General features: G+C 31.9%; 1 protein-coding gene across 2 annotated transcripts in view; it reads right to left on the reverse strand.

Annotated features, from left to right (window-relative positions):
- The window catches only part of Sp1 (transcription factor Sp8), a 102,238-nt gene extending 89,699 nt beyond the window's left edge, over nt 1-12,539 (reverse strand). Inside the window, exons 1-2 of one of the 2 annotated variants that reach the window (XM_088232872.1) lie at nt 12,205-12,539; nt 8,109-8,201 (exon numbers count right to left, since the gene is read on the reverse strand). In XM_088232872.1, coding sequence (XP_088088998.1) covers nt 8,109-8,201; nt 12,205-12,282 — 171 coding nt within the window. In that variant the 5' untranslated portion in view covers nt 12,283-12,539. The remainder of the gene's footprint in view (nt 1-8,108; nt 8,202-12,204) is intronic. The other variant, XM_088232873.1, reaches the window with a different exon arrangement.
- Nucleotides 12,540-20,035: the final 7,496 nt, after the last annotated feature.

Consider the following 20,035-nt stretch of genomic DNA (forward strand, 5'->3'; position numbering starts at 1 on the left):
CAAGTCCATCCTTTCCGAAATCGAACCAGAACCTCAAGCACGGTAGCTTCACTCTTTAACCACTACTTACCACAAAGCGGACATACCTATCTCGGACATAGAACAATATTTATATTTACTTAAGATAAATTAATTTTTATAATGAGCATGATCAATTATCTCAACTTAAGCAATATTTTATAAGTCTTAATTGAAGTAAAAAGTCTCGGATTATGGCGAGTGAATACAATGTAGAGTCGAGAAAAGTAACGATATTACTATGTACCTATATATTTTTTATCTTATCTGAAATGATCGTGATTATATTATTATAATAATTATGTGGCCGTTCGGGTTATGTAATCGCCCAAATATTTTCTCGGTTCGAGTCCAACCCGAACTCAAATGGTCATGTATTATCGAATTATGTCATTGGTATTATTCGATCCGCTGGTGTTTCAAATTACACTTTCCAATACGCGTCTTAAAGGAAGGCGATTAACAGATACCCATATATTTTTTATTACAGAAATGAAGTACAAGTAATACTCAAATCCGAAAGTTTGAAACAACATGTTGCATATTTTATAGGCCCAAAAATTTTTTTTTCTACTGATAATATTTAATTAATTCCAAACTTTCAAAATTTTCCTTCTTTTAAAAAACACGCACAATCCTGGACATAAACTAAAGACATTAACTCTTTTTTTACTGTTAATATGTATTTTATTTCTATGTAATCCTTTATTTTTTGTTTACTCTGTTTTACCTCTTATGCATATCGTAAAAAAAATTATATATATATATACAAACCCGTGACCGGTTTACCGGTTTTTTGGCCTCTTCAAAAAAGTTAAATCTTTATTATAAAAAATAAATATATTTAAAAGAGATCCAAATTAGTATGATGCTGTGGATGATATATCGACTTGAAAAACACAATCTAAACAAATATTTTATGCCAATCTTTCCGTGAATCAAGCCAAGGGTCTCAAACATAGTAGCTGAATGCTTTAACCAATAAACTACAAAGCTTAATATTCCATTCCAAATATTTTTCGTTAATTTATCCTACTAAATAATTATTCCTAAATAGCATCTTCACCATTGCCTGCTTCCTAGGTGGAGCATTGTGTCCACAGACAGCCTCCAGGCCACTTTATCGGCTGTTAGCTGCTGTGCATCCTTCCAAGTCAAGTTTGTCGTCCCGTAGTTCTTACATAATATATTATATTGTTAAATTAAATACGGTGCAGATAATAATCAGATAATGAGACTTTACGGCCACACAAACAAGTATATATTGAAAGGAAAATATTACTTTATATTAAAATAAGAAAATACGTATTGAACGTACGTGATTGAAATCGTTTTTGTTTTGTTTTTTGTTATAATTTATTTATGTTATTCTAAAAATATTATTTATTAAAATAAAATAATCTATTGTAAGACGTCACTCCCCATTATGTACACAAGAATTGTTTATTTCTTTTACGTAATGGAAAACGTTAATGTAAATATATGTATTAGATTAATGTAAAAAATTGTAATTTTATTTGTTTTTAATTAAAAAAATTGAAAAAGTAATCTAAACAGAAGCCTGACTTTTATATCGCAAAACTTGAATGGTATATTATTATTATTTATTTAGTATTTCATGGTTTCATTATAATTTATTTTTCACTAGAAAATCCCGTGCCGTTGAATATATTTTATTTATTTTAACACTTTATATACGTATAAAGGCGGGCATATTGCCTTAATGCAATTTTTTCCTACCTACCTAAACCGTTCAGATTAAGAAAATTACAAGTACATGGACATATTGAATCTTACAATTTAATACAAAAATTAAATACAAAGATTAAGAAAATAAAAATACATAAAAAATTAACACTATACTACGAAAAGAGGAGAGGGGATGGGAAGGAAAGAAGAACGATTAAGGGACATCTTAAATATTTAGATAGTGACATTTCAATATTGACTTAAATGTTAATAAAGAAGGGGCGTCTCTAACATTTGTGGGTAGATTATTTCACAATCAAGCAGCAACTACTGTGAAAGAGGAGGCAAGAAAATCAGAGCGATGAAAGGGTATTAAAAGGGTTCTCTCGTCACTAGAACGAAGAGATACCCCGTGTTGTGATAGATTGGAAGAGCTCTCTCAGGTAAACAGGCGAAGTGGGATTATTTAAAATATTGTGAAGAAGTCATAGAGTGTGGATGTTTCTTCTATGCCTGATACTGAGCCAATGTAGTTGCGTGCGATATTCGGTTATGCAGTCGAATTTGCGAAGATCAAAGATATATCGTATACAAACATTCTGCAATCGTTCTAACTTATCAAGTAATTCAGAGTTAGCATCTGGATAACATACATCCGCATAGTCAAGGAGTGGAATAAGTAAGATCTGGACTAATGTTTGCTTAACATAAATTGGCAAGAAATTCTATAACCTTAATAAGTTTTTAAAAATAAAAAAAACAATTTTTATATTATAAATGTAAAATAAATGTACAAATTGCTATTTTTGCTTCGGGACAATAATTTGTAACTACCACTGTTTTAAATATTCACGCTGCTAAACATTAATTTATAAATTAAACTCTCTGACGAGCGAGCTATTCTAAACTTTTCGAGGCCTATAATTTTATATTTGACGCAACAATAACGTTATATGCATTTTTACTCAAGTATGTTTGCATAAAAGGTCCATTGATTCATTTTATTTGAACTTTCTAATTCAATTTAATATTTTTGTAAGCTTACAAGAAAGACTAGAGATCACTTACAACTCGTATTTTTTCAATCGATACATTAAATATGATGCCTCTGCGGTCAGCCATTACGATCAATTCTGATTGAAATGGAATGGAAACATGTGATTCAAAGTGTGAATTTAATTTGATTCCAAACATAACCAGGCAGTAATGTATACTCAGATTTAATAGCCGGTACACATATCGATAATCAATAGATACGCTTGATATTACATATATTTTTATAATGATTCTAGCATCCAACACAATCGAAAGTGCTTTATATAAACTAGAAATTAAAATATTAAACAAATACATTCGTTATTCGCTCTTGTCCAATCATTGTTATTTGGAAATTGCACGGATAAATAATCCTTTAAAATTAACAAATTACAACAGGGATGGAGAATACCTTAAAGAAGGGAATATGGAAGTCTACGCATTTACGACCTGTCATTGGTATGTCATTGGCTGGTTTAAGTGGCCACTTTACACACTGTGTAACATTCACCATTTTGCTTGTCTTTGAACATCCATATTTCATCAATTCTTCCATTTGTTGATTTTAGTGAAGTTAAAAAGCTTAAACCTTTATTGTTGTGAAAAGATTCATCCAACTGAATTATTTCACATACTAGGCAACGCCGGATTTTTTTTCCAATTTTTAAACTTCTTCTTCTATTGTTTTCATAGTAATTATTTTAATATTAGCGCTAAATATCGTGAGTTTATTGTATATATAAAGACAATTGATTTTCATGTCTTGGGGTATATTAAGATTATAAAACAGTCATGAAGTAATTTGTAAAATGTTGTGTAATATGCAATTATATTGATGTAATAGTAATACATTCGGTAGGTACTAAATAAAATAAACCATTCTGTTTTTTACTATTTATTTTTTTTATTTCACAGACTTCTTTGTTTCAGGTCACGACAAGCCAGGAATTTTCTGTGTTTAGGCAGAACCTTTATTATTACAGGCATGTTTTTTTTATTATGATAAAAAAAATCTTTTTTTACTTGTTTTTTTTTTTATTTAAATTTAATTACTAACCCTTACGGATTTTTACATTCATTTTACAAAAATAATGAATAATTTTCTATTCATACTCTGTTGTTATTATATTATTTTTTACGCCTTTAGAAAAGTTTGTCTGAGTCTTTTGTTTAGTTTTGTCGAGTAATTTATTGTATAATTTCAGTGCCTGATTTATTAGTCTCAATTGTCTTTGTCTTGTTTTGGAATGTTGTATGTGGTATTGTTCTGATATTCTTGTATTATGTCCATGTTTCTTACATTTTTTTTCAAGTTATAGTTCTTTGCATATGGATAAATTTTAAAGATTTTAGCTGAAAAGGTTCATTAACATTTAATTGTTTAGTTTTTTTAAAGAGTCATATACTACCTTTAATACATATTTTATTTTGCTGTCGTTGTAGTCTGTTTATGCAATTTTGGAATCCTGTTCTCCATAGTTGTATCATATAATATATTTTAGATTTGACGAGAGTTTCATATATAAAAATTTATACCGTTTTTGGAACAAAGTTCTAAGAATCTATTATTTCCTAGACTTCATCGCAAATCAACGTCACCGAGTACGCTTTGGTTCTAACTTTATGTTCTGGGGTGATAATGGTAAAAGGTCGAGACCTTTTACCATTCAAATATCACCCGTCCGTTTTACTTGAATGTAACCTATGGCATTGTCTTCGTAATTTTCCCTAGCTGATATAAACATTCAATAAAAAATAGGCATTAACACGCACTCGAGCAACAGAGATGTTTACAAGCAATGGTATTTTATGGATTATGTTGTGTCAAAGTCACGTTACATCCCCTTTGCATTAAATGTACGCAAAACAATACATTCATAGTACATGCAAATAATACAACTATTTAAATGAATACATTCTGGAAGCAAACATTATATATATTCCTTACTTTGCGGCCTTTACATTTCTATACTCAGAACTTAAAAAGTTTGTATTGGATGAGAAAAAAATATGAATGAATCATCATGAATCTATCTATTTTGGGCAAGTTATCGGATTTTCTTTGTAAAAAACCAATGTCAGTCATAATGCCATAGATGTTTATAAATGAAAACAAAAAAAAGCAAAGGAAAAGACGAAACTTAACTATAAAAAACAAATAAAAAGCCACAAGCCGCCCGTGTCGGAGTATCTCAGTATAGGATGTGAGTGAACGTAGGATCTATAAGTCACACGTGACGTCATCAACCCTTTTGGCCAGTTACGGGCCGTTTTATTTCTATCAAACTTTAAATAGGAAATCATAAATGAAAACATTCGTTTCAGATTTTTATAGTAAAATGCTCGCAATCGTAAAAATATTCTTTAAATACTGAATACATTTAAAATTATATCCCCAGTTCATGAAAATACCCTATTGTCTGTCTATTGTTAGTACTAGTTAACGATTATTCAAGTTTTTTACAAAATTTATAGAAACATAATTGGTCTTTTGTTAGTTCAAAAATCCATATTTCAATGTTTTTAAATATGAACTACTGTATGTTTTTATGGTTTTTTTAAACGTGTTTTCGGACGATGCTTTAACAATTAATTGATTATTTTAAAAAACATTTATCGAGATTTTATAATCATAATAATTAACTTTTCAAAATTACGACAGTCCAAACAAAAAAAATATCCAGTTAAAAATTAAAAGATTTAAAAAATACATTCTTTTTACGATAACTTTGAGTCCTCAAACGTAAGAGATGTTATTTTGTTTTATCATTTATTGATTTATTAATAAAGAGATAACTATTGAATATAACTACCATTGTTGTGTAGTGGTTGGCGTGTTTGCCCGCCATTCTTCAGGTCCTGGGTTCTATTTTTAGCAGGGTAAATGCGAAATATTTATTTTAAGGATTATTTAAACAGGAGTATTGAATTTTTCTGGACTGGCACCTGAAGCGTGAGACTGATCACCTTACTTTCTTTCTTTTTTTAAATATTGGAATACAAAATTAGATGTCCATATTTTAAAAATATGATTTGATCCACCGTCTCAGTGACTCTCCGCACAAGTGCAGAACGCTCGTGGCGCGGGGCGCGGGACCTGCGTGGGGCGAGGGCGGCCCATTGTCCCCGGCCGAGCCGAGCAGCCCTGCCCGGGGGCGCCACGGAACAATCGATACATTGTTCCCGAGATATGTGATATTATTTTGTAGGAGATATTGTGTGATCTCATTGTGCCCCGGACGAGATGCGAACCGCGGACTCGCAAATGGAAAGGAGGAGGAGTTACGAAGATGTTATTTTATTTGTTTTATTTTATTTTCCTTTGTCCGGGCTTATTGGACATACAAATCGAGTTTGTAATGGATTTAATTTGGATTATTTATGTCACTTCGGTAAAATGGTATTAACCACTTATTTTTAGTTACACTTTGACCAGTTTCAAGGTAACTACCCCAAACTCGGAAATTACACTAATTTAAAATTAAACGACACTATGTACAAGTATTTGTGTATAGGGTTGTGGTCCCGTAGCTAGTGTGTCGGACTCACGGCTCAAAGGTCCGTGGTTCGAATCCCACTCTACCCCAACTTGATTCCCATTTTTTAATAGTGAGTTATTTACAACTTGTTAAAAATGGCCCTCAAAATTTAATATTTGGGTAAATCATGAACGCAAAAATGTATTTTATAAAAATAAATAAATTATGTATGATATATTGAAAGAATAAAATGATGAAATAAGAAGTGTGGTTTAGGAATAAAACTTTAAACTTTCCTGTTCTCTAAATTATGCTCGTAGCATGTGATGACAAAATATATTGTTTTACTTAGATTATGAATAATATGTTAGAATTGAATTAACATCAATATAATCGCTTTGTAAAGTACCCTTACATATATATGTATTATATTAAATGAAAATGATGCTATAAAAGTTATCAATTTTAATAATAATAGCGGAAATATTTTTAAAAGAGGACTTTTTTTTTATTTATTAAGGAAAAACAACAGCTGTTATATAAGAATACAAAATATAAAAAATAATACATACATCCAGTTAAAGTTTTTCACAAATATAATGAGAGAACATGTTACACAGTAAAGAGAAAAATAATATATTATATAAGACGTGTTTTAAGCTAGAATATTTCATTATCCGTGGACTGGCATCTGAAGCATAAGACTAACTAAATTAAGTTCTAAACACAAAATTAAGATCACCATCAGATCAAGATTGAAGAAGAAAATAAATGCATATACTTATGCTTATGTATTTGCTTGATACATGGTATTACGATCAACTTAGGTGCGACGGAGCGACCTTATATTTCTCTAGGATCCGAATGACGAGGCTGCTTAAGCTGTTTTATCTTCCTGCTTGCTGAACCAACCTGCCAACAACGGTGATGTCAATAGAAAAAGCAACGTTTTTACCCATTCGTATCTCTTCGGATAGCAACATCATTTATGTTATAAAAATAACGTTCAGATAGGATATCTTCTTCTAACTGTAATAATTGTATAATTAGCAGGCAACAGTCGGCTATCACTGACTGTTCCATGCTAAGGAATTCAGCCTTTCGGGCTTCATAAAATCGGCCCTCCGGGCCTCGTTTTAGAACCCTACGGGTCTCAGTTGATTGACCTCAGGCCTCGGTTGGTAAGGATCTCAAGCACCTTCAAATATCGCCCCTTTGTGCCTCACGATTTTTTTGTTCATTGCAATTTAAATGTGAGAAAGGAGAATTCGTCTCTTAGAATAATGCTACCGAGCCCGCAAAAAAATTGCAGATGTAATATATTCAATATCTATACAAAAAATTCGTTGAGTAAGTGATTAACATTGAACAGCGAAGAATCTGTAATTTAAAATAATAACAGTCAGCTTTCGCTGACTATTACACGATAGTCGATTCAGCCCATCGGGCCTCAAATAATGAGCCCTTCGGGCCTTAATGAATTTGTTCCACAGGCCTTGGCTAATTAGGATCTTGTTAAAATCATTCTAGCTCATACACATTGTTTCTGTAGGACTGATAGAGAAGGTACTATATCGAATGATTTAAGCCGTCGGACAATTTTGCTCCAAGCTATAGACGACGAATTTTAACATACCAAAATGAATCAGACTTACTAAAAGAATTGAGTTCAAATTCCTATCCGCTAATTTAGTCAAACGTATAAGATTACTATTATTATCATTTTACATATTTATGGATATTTTTATTTTACATTTTTTTACAAAGCAAATCTAGAATATTTTTTTAATATCATGAATGCCGTAAAATATGTGTTTTGTAATGTGCATAAAACGCAATAAATAAATTGAAATAAAACAGTGTTGTGATTTTAGGTGATAAAATTACCCAATCCAACGAGTCCTGTTTCTCGATCAGTTTCTCCTGAGCGTCCATCATGGATGACTCCCTTTTGATCAATCGATCTGCCTCGGTACTCACCTGAAACAAAATGAAGCACAATGAATATAAATTAAACCATCAACATTCGCATCAAAAACCTTTTTAGCCGTTCATTTGCCGTCCATTCGCTCTACATGTCAAAATCAACGCAGAACTCCTATCTTGATTTTGTCGATAGTGTTAATATAACATCACTAATGCCATACTTGTCGACCTCGTGTTGTAGTCATTAGTGCGTTTGCCTACCATGCAAGAGGTTTCGGGTTCAAATCCCGACATGGTTGACACAAAATACTGTGTTTTTACACTAGAATGTTTCACAGTCCCTGGACCTGAACCCTGGCACCTGAAGCGTAAGACTTATCACCTGACCTTCATGTAACGAAAATGGGTGGGAGTCTAAGTCCACAGATCGGTGACACACACCAGTGCCCTATGCACCATGAGGTGCGAAAAGGGAATGATGATGGCGAGGCTATGAGCGGGCATGCAACTTATATAATTTATTGACATAGATGATTTAATGATTTAAACAAAAATAAATCAAGCGTATTTTAATTACATCGCGATTTTTTTTATTTACCCTTAAAATCCCACAGTTTCGCTCATAAAACATAACTCTTGTGTGTATCCAAACTCGCCCCCCCTGTCCCTCTCCCCTCACGTCCCGCACCGGGCCCGAACTCCTTACCGACCCCACCCTGTAATTATCCCGGACCCGCTAATTACAACCTGGCGCCAACCCTGGACCAATATGGCGGAGGAGCACTGTTCCCTCTACACGTTGCCAAAATTACGATATCTATTTACCGCTGTTATATTTATATTATTCTGTGTCCAGGCGGACGGAGAATACAGTTCTGTATGTGAAATAAAACCACAACCACCCGATAATTTAATAATGATGGACTAAAAATCTAAAAGTCGAATAGTAAATCGAAAAGTGTTGCTTTTAAAAAATATTACTTGAATCTTTTTGGTAATGATAGTTTTTAGGATAATTTCTACAAATAATGCATAACACTATGTTTTTTTTACCATTTTGGATTATGTTAACTGATATTATGTATTGTCACAAAAATGTTTTTTTTTCTATGTACCGTCCCATATGATTTTTTTTTCAAAACTCCTGGGTGTAAAATATCACGTTCAAGTATTTTATGTTTTATAATGTTTTTTTATAAAAAAAACTTTAAAAAAACGTTAACGAGTTTTTTCGGCGTGATGAAAATTCTTACCCATTAATACTAAATGCACTCTTGTACAAGCATTACTACGACCCATTTTAGAGTACGCTGATGTTTCCATGATTGATTTAAGCTGTGAGCAACTTGATAAACTTAAACGACTTTAGAATACATGCGTAAGGTACATTTTTGGTCTTAGGAAATATGACCACATTTCTGATTATCGTAGGCAATTGAATTGGCTCAAAATCAGACAGCGGAGAGACTATCACTCCCTCTCACTTCTGTTTAATGTACTTCATAGTCCTAACGCTTCTTTATACCTCCGTGAAAAATTTCAACGCTTATCAGCTCATGGTTTACTTATTCGTTCCAATTCTCAAGGCACTCTCTTAATACCCATCCACAATTCTTCTTTCTTCTCTAACTTATATAGTGTCCTTGCGGCTCGACTGTGGAATCATCTCCTATCTACCATCAAAGATGTTACTACATTATCTCTGTTTAAATAACGTCTGAAGAAACATCTCTTTTCTCTTCCTTAATCTCTCTTCCTTTCCGCTTTCCTCTTTTTTCCCTTTTCCCATCGAGTAACAGTTTTGATTTAAGCTAATTTATAAACAAATACGTTTATTTATATTCTTATATATTTATTTATTCATATTTTTTTTCTTAAGCTTTTTAATCTTTATTTTCTATTGAATATGTTCTGTAACTTGAATTAAAAAAATGAAACAATTTTTTTATTGGTTGGTTAGAAGAAATTGCCGTTTGCCAATAAGCCCGCCAATGTACAAATAACATTATGTACAAAAAGTTAAATAAATAAATAAATGTTTTTGTGATGTCTATGAGACTAATTGATAAAGATGACAATCATCTAATATTTATTTTTATTTTTTTTATTTTTCTAAATACTGATCTCGCTTGTAAAAACGTGAAATAGAAGTGAATGTGATAAAATGCTTAAATAACTTTGGTACATCCGTTTACAAAATCATTTTTTGCTTAAAGGTGGCAAAAAAGGATGCGATTCAACGTAGCATTGTGTCTAAGCTGTTTTTACTAAAATATATCGACAACCATCTGTTATAAATTTTACGGTCCTTGTTTGTAAATTTAAAAAAAATATAATGTCTTGATGATAATAACTCCTGTTTTTATAATTTTACCAAGTTAATAAATAAATAACACGTAATAAAATACAAATCGGATTATTTATTTCGAATTATTGTTTTATAATTTTTGCTACCACGACAAGTACAAACATATTTCGTTGTTGAAAAATTGATGCAAAAACGTATTTTATTTCAAAATAAATCGTGGAATTTAAAAACTATGTTTAAAACATTCAAACCACATTGTTTTCCTTGGTATTTTTCCATCACGGCCGATGGTTTATTTTTAAAATGTTGTTAAAAAACATGTATTTTGGAAAAAAAAATAAAAGAAATATTAACGTTCTTAAAATTTATCCTTATTTTTCAATTTTGGTGGCCGTTTTCAACGAGTTGTAAAAAACTCACTTTTAGAAAATGGAAATCCAGTTAGGGTATTTATATGGGGGTTTGAACCTCGGACCTCCGGCCCGTTAGTCCGCAACACTAGCCACGGGACCACAACCCGATTATTAACAATGGGATTTTCGGTACAAATGATGCATCGATATTGGGTGGGTAACAATGTATACATTTGGATTCATTACAAGGCGACAATTTCCCTTATATGTATTTTACTCTGTCTTTTTTCTTATATAGCACCGAAAGCTGCACAAGAGCTTTTTACAAGAAAAGCTCTTAAAACTGTTTTATTTTGAGACACAGCTTTTATCCGCAAACTCTTTAATGACGTTAAATATATTTTATCATTTTTTTTTACTTTCCGTATAATTATTTATAGGTACAGACGTTTGTTTTAAAATTAAATTCATAATCAATTTGTACTTTTTACTATCCGAACTTAAAAAATATTAAATAAATGTCACCTACAAGGTACACTATTCTTTTTATTTAATATTAAAAAAACTATTGAATTCAATTTCAAAACTTCGGGTTAAATTTATCTATGAAAAATCTTATTTCAGTGTTTTTGTAATTCGTATTTTAAAAATAATATTATGGTTTGAATTGTATACAAACCGTTGGACTTTCCTTTTCATCAACATTCGCATACCAAATCACAGCACTAGAAACCGCCAATGATTTATTCCAATTTCGAAAACACCACATGAAAATATGCATTTAATAATATTCTAGACCGCATAATTTACTAAGTATCCGAACAACAAAATATTCAAATAAATGTAAGGAACAAAGGCCACTTTTTTTCCGATTTAAATATTCAAAAAAATAAATAAAATATTATTTTAAAATTTATGATACACAATGTCTTCGTAATTTGTAATTATATTTAAAGTAATTTTATAAATTACTAAGCAATCCGTTGAACTGTCGATTTATACTAAATAAAATCAACTTTCGCATACAAAATCGCAGCAATAGAAACTGCCAATAACTTCTTCCAAATTGTGAAATTACTAATTTAATAATATAGAGTCTAGACCGTATCCAAAGAAATAGCAATTTGGTTTGTTTATTTCGTCTTTTTATTTTAAATAGTACCTAACAGTATGCATATTTAAAAAAATGTTTTGTGTGTTTTTCATTTAACTTAATTTATCATGATTTTTATGCATTTGAAAATAAAATATCATATTATATAATCATGCGTTTTTTATATAACAAAAAAAAATTTTTTGCATTCCTATTATTCATATGTAAAAAAAATACTAGGCGCAATCTACATAATGTTTTTTTTTAATGCAGCATCTATTTGTTATAATTAGTTTAACAAACCTCAGAGGTGTACATATTTCCCGAAGGAATATATGGTATGCGTCCATCTCGTTGCTGTTGATAGTACGCACAATTCATTTTCCGGTGAAATAAACTTCTTCCAATAAATTAACCAACATTTCCCATGTCACCACAAAAATCTAAAAAATCACTCGTACATTTTGACGTTTACGGAGCCACAGAAAAAGTCAAAAGATGTCCAATTAGATCTAAATTAGAACTTTAGAAATTCAAAACTAATTACACTGCACCAATCCGAATTTTAAACGGAACGCGCGATGTTGGTGGCCATCTTGCGACAAATTTGAAGTTTGTAAGGACGCAGACACGCGGCAATTAAACCACGCGCGGGAAACTTGTGGACTAACTATAATGAAATTGTACGTACGGGTTGTGGGCTGCAGTCGTGAGGGGAGAAGGGCGCGGGAGGGGCACAGAGGGGGAGGGGTTTACACTCTGATATGGCGAGCCTTAAAAACTCGCGGCAGCCTTATTAAAAAAGTAAGTATTTTCAGAAATTAACGTGCGTAAAATAACTTTCGACTCTTAAAACCGGTCAATTGATGATTTCAATCATTATTTTTCACTTTTAAATTTGGCATTTTGAAAATCCCTTTTCAAAAAACTTCTTAGCTTCTGAGTTGTGTATCTACTCGAATCTTGTTTATAAAATCAAAATAAATAAGATATGTGTACACTTATCATATACTTAACAAACTATATTTTAGCTAAATTTTATAAATGCAGTAACTTTTTATATATCTACTAGCGGACCCGACAGACGTTGTCCTGCCCGAACGTTGGCTTGCCTGCTATTAGCATGGGAAAAGACTTTTTATTGATAAGTAGATACCTAGATATTTGTTAATGATTACATTCCAAAACTAAAAATTGACAATATTAAAAAATAATGAATTTAAGCAGGTACTTGTTTATGGTTGAATTTTAAAACATAAAATAATTTTTTTTTTATTTTTTTTATTATATTGAAAACATATTATACATAATTATATACAATATTCCCAAGGAGTTTTTTTTAAAAAAAACTCATTTAGGGACATACAGATAATATTTTTTTTAGAGACGTTTTTAAATTTTAAACTATAATATTATTTAACAAAAGCAGAAAAATAAAAATTATGATATACTACAAATTAAAAAGGGGATGAAAAATACTTGAAAATAACAGAATAAACAGAATACTAGGCATGGAAATAAATTCAAAATAATGTTTACATTATGCAATCTGGGAAAGAAAATTGAAAAAGTTTAAAAATTACATGGATGTATATATACATACTGAACTTGTACAAAATAAAATCATTTTTTTTAATTAACAAAATATGCGCACACCCAATACAGGTTAATTTTTTTTATCAAAAACGTTGAAAAAATTGAAATTATGTATACAAGCCAAAAAAAGTATATAAAAAGAAAAAAACACAAATAACATTTAAATAGTATTAAAAATTACATATACAAGCAAAAACGGTGAAATATTAAAAGGTATATGTTCAAGATGCGCATTCTCTATAAACTAACATTATTTATTCAAAGTACTTCTGGAAAAAATAATTCTTCAATTCGCACGTCCTGTTTCTATATTTTGAAATAGGTACTTTAAATTTTTGTGGCAATTTATTAAATTCCTTGAAACCTATGTATTGTAAAGATCTAGTAGCAAACTTCGTAGACTTCACAGATCCAATATATATATTGTTTTTTGATCGAGTACTGTACCGATGGATGTCTCCAATGAAAGCTGGCTTTATGTTACTGTGCATTGAGTCGAGAGTAGTATTAATGATAGTGTCAGTTATCTCGAAATAGGAAAGCATGCTAAAAGGCATGATTTTTGTTTCAAAATAAATGTCCCTTACATGAGTATCATACGGTAGGTGAAACACATTTCTGATCGCTCTATTCTGAATAATCTGCACCTCAGAAATTTTGCTCTTAGTTGCAAAACCCCAAACACAGCATAGGTATGATAAATGCGAATGGACCATAGAAAAATAGATTGCTCGAAGCAGCGAAACTGGAAGCATTCTCTGAAATCTGTACAGTATTCCAGCTACAGGGACAATCTTTCCTTTCACGCGCTCAACATGTTCATTCCAAGTAAGCTGCGAGTCCACTAACAGTCCCAAGTACTTAGTGCTATTTTTTTTCTCCAGACGATCAACACCAATAAAGACATCAATAGATTCATTACTCAATATTTTTTCAAATATGGCATTCTTTTTGCAAACTTCAAACTTCGGTCGTCTCACCAACAAAGGGGTGTACTTATGTAGGATACGATTTGTATAAATGTATTGAATTTAATATTATTTTAGTTTAGAAATTATAAGGAATTTAAGAAAAGAATCTGATTGAGATCCACAAAAAACAAATGCTGTTTGTAAACATTCAAAACTAAACTTTTTTACACACAAAAAAACAACATATTTCCATTTTATTGCAAATGTATTTTCCTCGAATGCAACCCTGGTATATCGATGAATAAAACATTTTTGCTCCTAACGTATTTTTTAAATTTTCAATTAAAGATTTTAATATTTACGAACACGCACAGCGCAAAGATCTATATTTCTCTGAAAACCGCACGTAAATCGGTTTAGCCGTTTAGGAGGAGAACGGAGACATCACACGTACAGAGAAATTATACATATAAAGATGAACTCTTTTTTCACCTAATAAATATTTATTAATTACTATTCCTCAACAAATGAAAAAAAATACAGGATACTCTATAATCCGTCTTACAGTATGGCATTATAGTTTGAGGAGGATGCTATAGAACAAACCTTCATCCCCTTTTAATTGTTTAAAAAATTGCTTAAACAATTGTAAAAAACCATCACATTTAAGAGCTCTGTGTACCAAAAGTTGAATATATATTTAACATAACCTCAATACTGCAAGTTATTAAAGAAACAGAAATCACTACTACTTAATGTTCCAGAATTTCAAGATATCCAAATAATTTAGTTTACATAGTTGCAATACAAGTGTACCACAAAACCATTATTATTTCCCAGGATTTAAAAAAAAATGCTATCCCAGAAAATTTTAAATCATTAAAAAAAAACAGGATTATTCAAAAGAAAAATAAAAAAGCATATAAGTTCAAATTTCAATTACATTTCTTCTAAGAAAAGAAAATTAGACGCAATTGACTTGGGTATATTGTTTGAAAATGTAAAAAATGAAAATATAAAAAAGGAAACATAAATAAAAGGTGGTATAAACTCCGTCTCTGAACACGAACAGTTTGCTCACGTAGAGGGACAGTAACGTGGTAAATAATATTTATAACTTCCATAACTACAACTACCATCGCGCCATTTCCCCATAGGAGTAGGCACAGATAATGGACCGCCACACACATCTATTATGGCATAAATTCCTAGCTTCTTCCACACACATAGATCTTGTCATACATGCCCTTTGGTTCTGCTTGCATGACCAGACTTAATATTTTGGTTTATCTGATCATGCCACGTCTTCCTTGGTCAACCACGTCCAACGTTACCGTTCTATTTCGCCATAAATACCTGTTTTACCATTCTTTTGTCATCTATTTGTTCTACATGACCAAACCATCTCAGAAACCGTTTCTCATCCTATCAATAATTATACCTGACTCAGATTTGCCTGATTTCATCATTTGTAACCCTGTCAGTCATTGATTTCCCACACATTCGTCTAAGAGATCGCATTTCAGCTGCGTTTACTCGGCATTCATCCTTCCTCTGCCAGTTCCATGTTTCACTTGCATACATAAGTGTTGGCACTAAAACTCCGTTGTGCACTGCCAGTTTAGCTTCGGTTGACATTTTTTTATTAGTAATTACTGTGATTAGTGCGCCGTTCATTTTGCTGCCCGCATTCACTCTCCTTTCAACATCTTTTCCTATTCCCTATCTCTCAAAAACATGCTCTCCATATACACAAGTAATTCTACTTGTTCAAAACATTTGTTGTTTACATTTATTTTGCAATAAGTTACCTCACTTCCCCTTTCAAATACCATCACAATTTTGCCTTGCGTTCATCACCAATTCACTCTATAGGCATACATCATACATTCTAGAAACTATTTGTTGCAAATCCTCCTTGCTGCTCGCTAAAGCTAGGGTTTCCTAGGACAGCGGTGCCCGTATCTTTACGGCCGTAGTGAACGGTGATGCGGTGGACAGCCGTCGTAACGGTGACTAGAGAGTTGTTTCCTAGGAAAACGGTTAAAAATAAAACCACTCTCTAGCAACCTCTACGACGGCTGTCCACCGCATAACCGTTCACTACGGCCGTAAAGATACGGGCACCGCTGTCCTAGGAAACCCTAGCTTAAAAGAACTGCACCATCAGCGTACAACCAACAGCTTACTGAAAAATTATCCATTTCTGCTCTAATACCCATACATTCTATCTTTTTTATACAGTTTGTAGCTACAAGATTTAGTGAGGTTCTCATATTGTAATATTTGCAATGGTAGGGTATAAAAATTCCATATTAGCAGTATGAATATTTTTATACGTATCTAAATAAATTGTATAGTACAACAGGAAACTTAACTGAATTATTTGAAATAAAACTGCCGTTTTCTCAATACAAGGCTGTATTTAAGTGTGTAGGTGCCTGCATACATACTCGACTTTTGACGATCGTCAAACAGTGACAAATTTCGATCGTCAAAATGTCGCCGACGAAAATGTCGACCGTTTAATTTCGCGAGTTCCTGCCAGACATACACGACATGTATTTATGCAGGTCACAAAAAATTAAGCCCGACGACATTGCCTTGATATCGGGTAGAGAGTGAATGAAAAAAGCGAGGAACAGAACGTGGAAACGTTTGGATGACGCTTATATCCATTGGTGGAGAGCATAAGGTTCAAGAAAGAGAAAACGATTGACGACGTTTGTCGATCGTCACGTGTCAGAGACAAATATCGAGTACGTTTGTAGGCACTTTATGAGAGTAAATAAAAATATAATCATCATCATTCCCTTTCCGCATCTAATGTTGCATAGGGCACTGCATTGGTACACCAATCGCAGCGTTCCTTGATCATTCTATTACATGAAGGTAAGATGATCAGTCTTAGGCTTCCAGTGCCAATCCAGGAACTATGAAATATTCTATGGTATAAACACCTTTTTAAATAAACACTTCATGTCATCATCATGACCACTACACCACGAGGCCGACACATAATAATAACAAATAAAAAGATACTTTTCCAAAAAAAAAAACTCATTGACACGCATCAAATTACCTATTTACCAGAAACAGAATAACGTTTTAATAAGAACGCAGATATTATTCCAGTATTAATAATTAAAGAAAAGTAATAATGAGTTACTCATTATTTTTCTTCACCCGGTGAGTTTGTGGAGACTCCACCCCACACGACCATTGGCCGGGTCCATTAAGGCTTATCCAATCACCAGCGATTAAAACGAGTTTTCCAACATTAATCCTAATGAACGCATACGACTTTTTTACGGCCATAGACTTGATTGGATTCCTTGCGCGTATTTAGACAACGTATTGGTTCAATATCGATAACTTAAAAGCGAAGGATCTATGCCACCTGCGAACAACATTCACAAAATAAAAAAAATAGAGATGGAGAATATTTTTTAAAAAGGAGTATAATAAAATAGGTATGCATTTTTTACGAAATTTAACAAAAAAAATGTAATTTATCTATTTTATTTTAGAATACATACGTTTTAAAAATATAAAATACAAAGATTTACCGTAGTATTTGCACAAAAATATTTTAAAACAGTGAAGGTGTATAACGAGTTTATCATGTTATTTTTTTTTTCTTAATGTTTTTAAACAAATAAAGATATAAATAACTACATTTATTGGGTGTTAACATATCTTTTGCTTGTTTTTTTCCAAATAAAGAGAACAATTGGACACAACAAAAAAAAGTGTCGAAAAATTAGTCAACAATGACTTCATCATTTGACTACAAATAAGTCAATAATTCGAAGCAACATCACTGTACATTGCGCAAATATCGCGAGCAGCTTTGGCAGCTTTTTTCGATCGATTGAACGCGAACAAAAGAGGTGTTGAAAATGCTCATTTTCGTCTACGTGGCATTCCATTTTGCAGGCTTTCGATAAAAAAAATTATGTGTAACGTAAAGCAAACAGAAAATTACCATTTTGTTTTACTTTTAGAAATTTAAAATTGGGAAAAAGATGGACGCAACTTATGTTAACACCTTATATGTTTAATAACACAGTGATAGATGGATAAAAAAAAGTGTATATATACATACATTAATTTTAAAGGATAAACCACGCGAGTCACATTGAACGAAATGTTCAGGAAACAAAATTTTGTGATTGGGCGATTTCCAAAACATCATAGCTTTTGAACCAATGCGATCAGTTTAATATATAGATAATTTTCAATGCATAACGATTATTTTGATTATAATAGTACATATTAAAATAGCGTATTATAAAAGGTGTTTTTACACTAGAATATTTCATAGTCCCTGGACTGGCACCTGAAGCGCAAGACTGATCATCTTTTTTTATTTTTTTATTTAAATTTAATAAATACGCCCAATGGGCATTTTTATGGACACATTTATACATAGAAAATTAATATGACAAAATTAGAAAGACTCTATGGTTTATAGTAGACTTTGTGGGAGTGGAAGCGGGAGAGAGGTGTTTATAATTGAATTTGTTTCAGTGATCGTTTGAAAGAAGACAACTTGTTATCAAAGAAATCAAGACTGGTATGTTTGTTGGTAGATCTAAGAATTCTGGGCATAAGGGAATGAAAACCATAGTTAGTTCTATGGTTATCGGTATGAAAGAGTAAGTTTTGTCTATTTAATTTTATTGAGCTCAGTAGTTCGGGCGAGTTGAGAAATTTAAATAGGACTATAAGGTCGAATTTATTTCGACGGTCTTGAAGAGAAGATATATTCAAGGTAGTTTCTAACTCATTATACGTATATAGGTATCTGGATAAGCCCAAACTCCAGCCTATCTTTCTTAAAAATCGATGTTGAACTGATTCAATATTCTTGATGTGAACATTATAATATGGAGACCAGATAACAGAGGAATACTCTGCGGGTGCGGGTGAACTAGGAAACAGAAGAGAGTTTTAAGGGTATAAATATATTTGAAGTTAGCTGTGGTTCTGTTAATAAACGCAAGAAGTTTTGAGGATTTATTGATAACATGCTCAATATGAATTGTAAAAGAAAGTTTAGTGTTAAGTATAATACCCAAATCTCGTATACTAGACATAGATGATTATATTTCATCGTTCTCTTATCTTACCTTCATGTAATAAAAAACGATGAAGTTACGCTGCGATTGGTGTATTAATGCAGTGCCCTATGCACCATTAGGTGCGGAAAGGGAATAATTAAAAATCAATGAATGTAGATACGCACAAAACATTTGTAATTTTACGCTTATTTTGTAAACAATTTTTTTCAATAAATGAATAGAAAATCGTATTCTAAAGTTACCAATTTATAGTAATTATCCTACAGTATTTTTATTGGATTTTTTCCACATTCGCACCTTTTTTTTCTTCTAGAAACATGTTCTCAACTCCATAAATATATTTTTATTGTAAATTTAAAGACATCTCGTGACTATTTTTCATATTCATATTGCACAATGAACCGTTAGACGACAATACTGGTTTGGTCCGAGAGCCACTCCCCCACAGCTGCGCCCTCACCTGGCCTCGTTAGGGCCTTATTAGGCCCTACGGAGGGTGCTCCGCCACCCTCCCCTGGAGCCCCCAGGGCTGGCCCCGCC

This window comes from Micrasema longulum, unplaced genomic scaffold, assembly GCF_059751315.1.
Source record: "Micrasema longulum isolate JH-2025_06_02 unplaced genomic scaffold, ASM5975131v1 h1tg001032l, whole genome shotgun sequence".
In the NCBI taxonomy this organism is placed as follows: Eukaryota; Metazoa; Arthropoda; class Insecta; order Trichoptera; family Brachycentridae; genus Micrasema; species Micrasema longulum.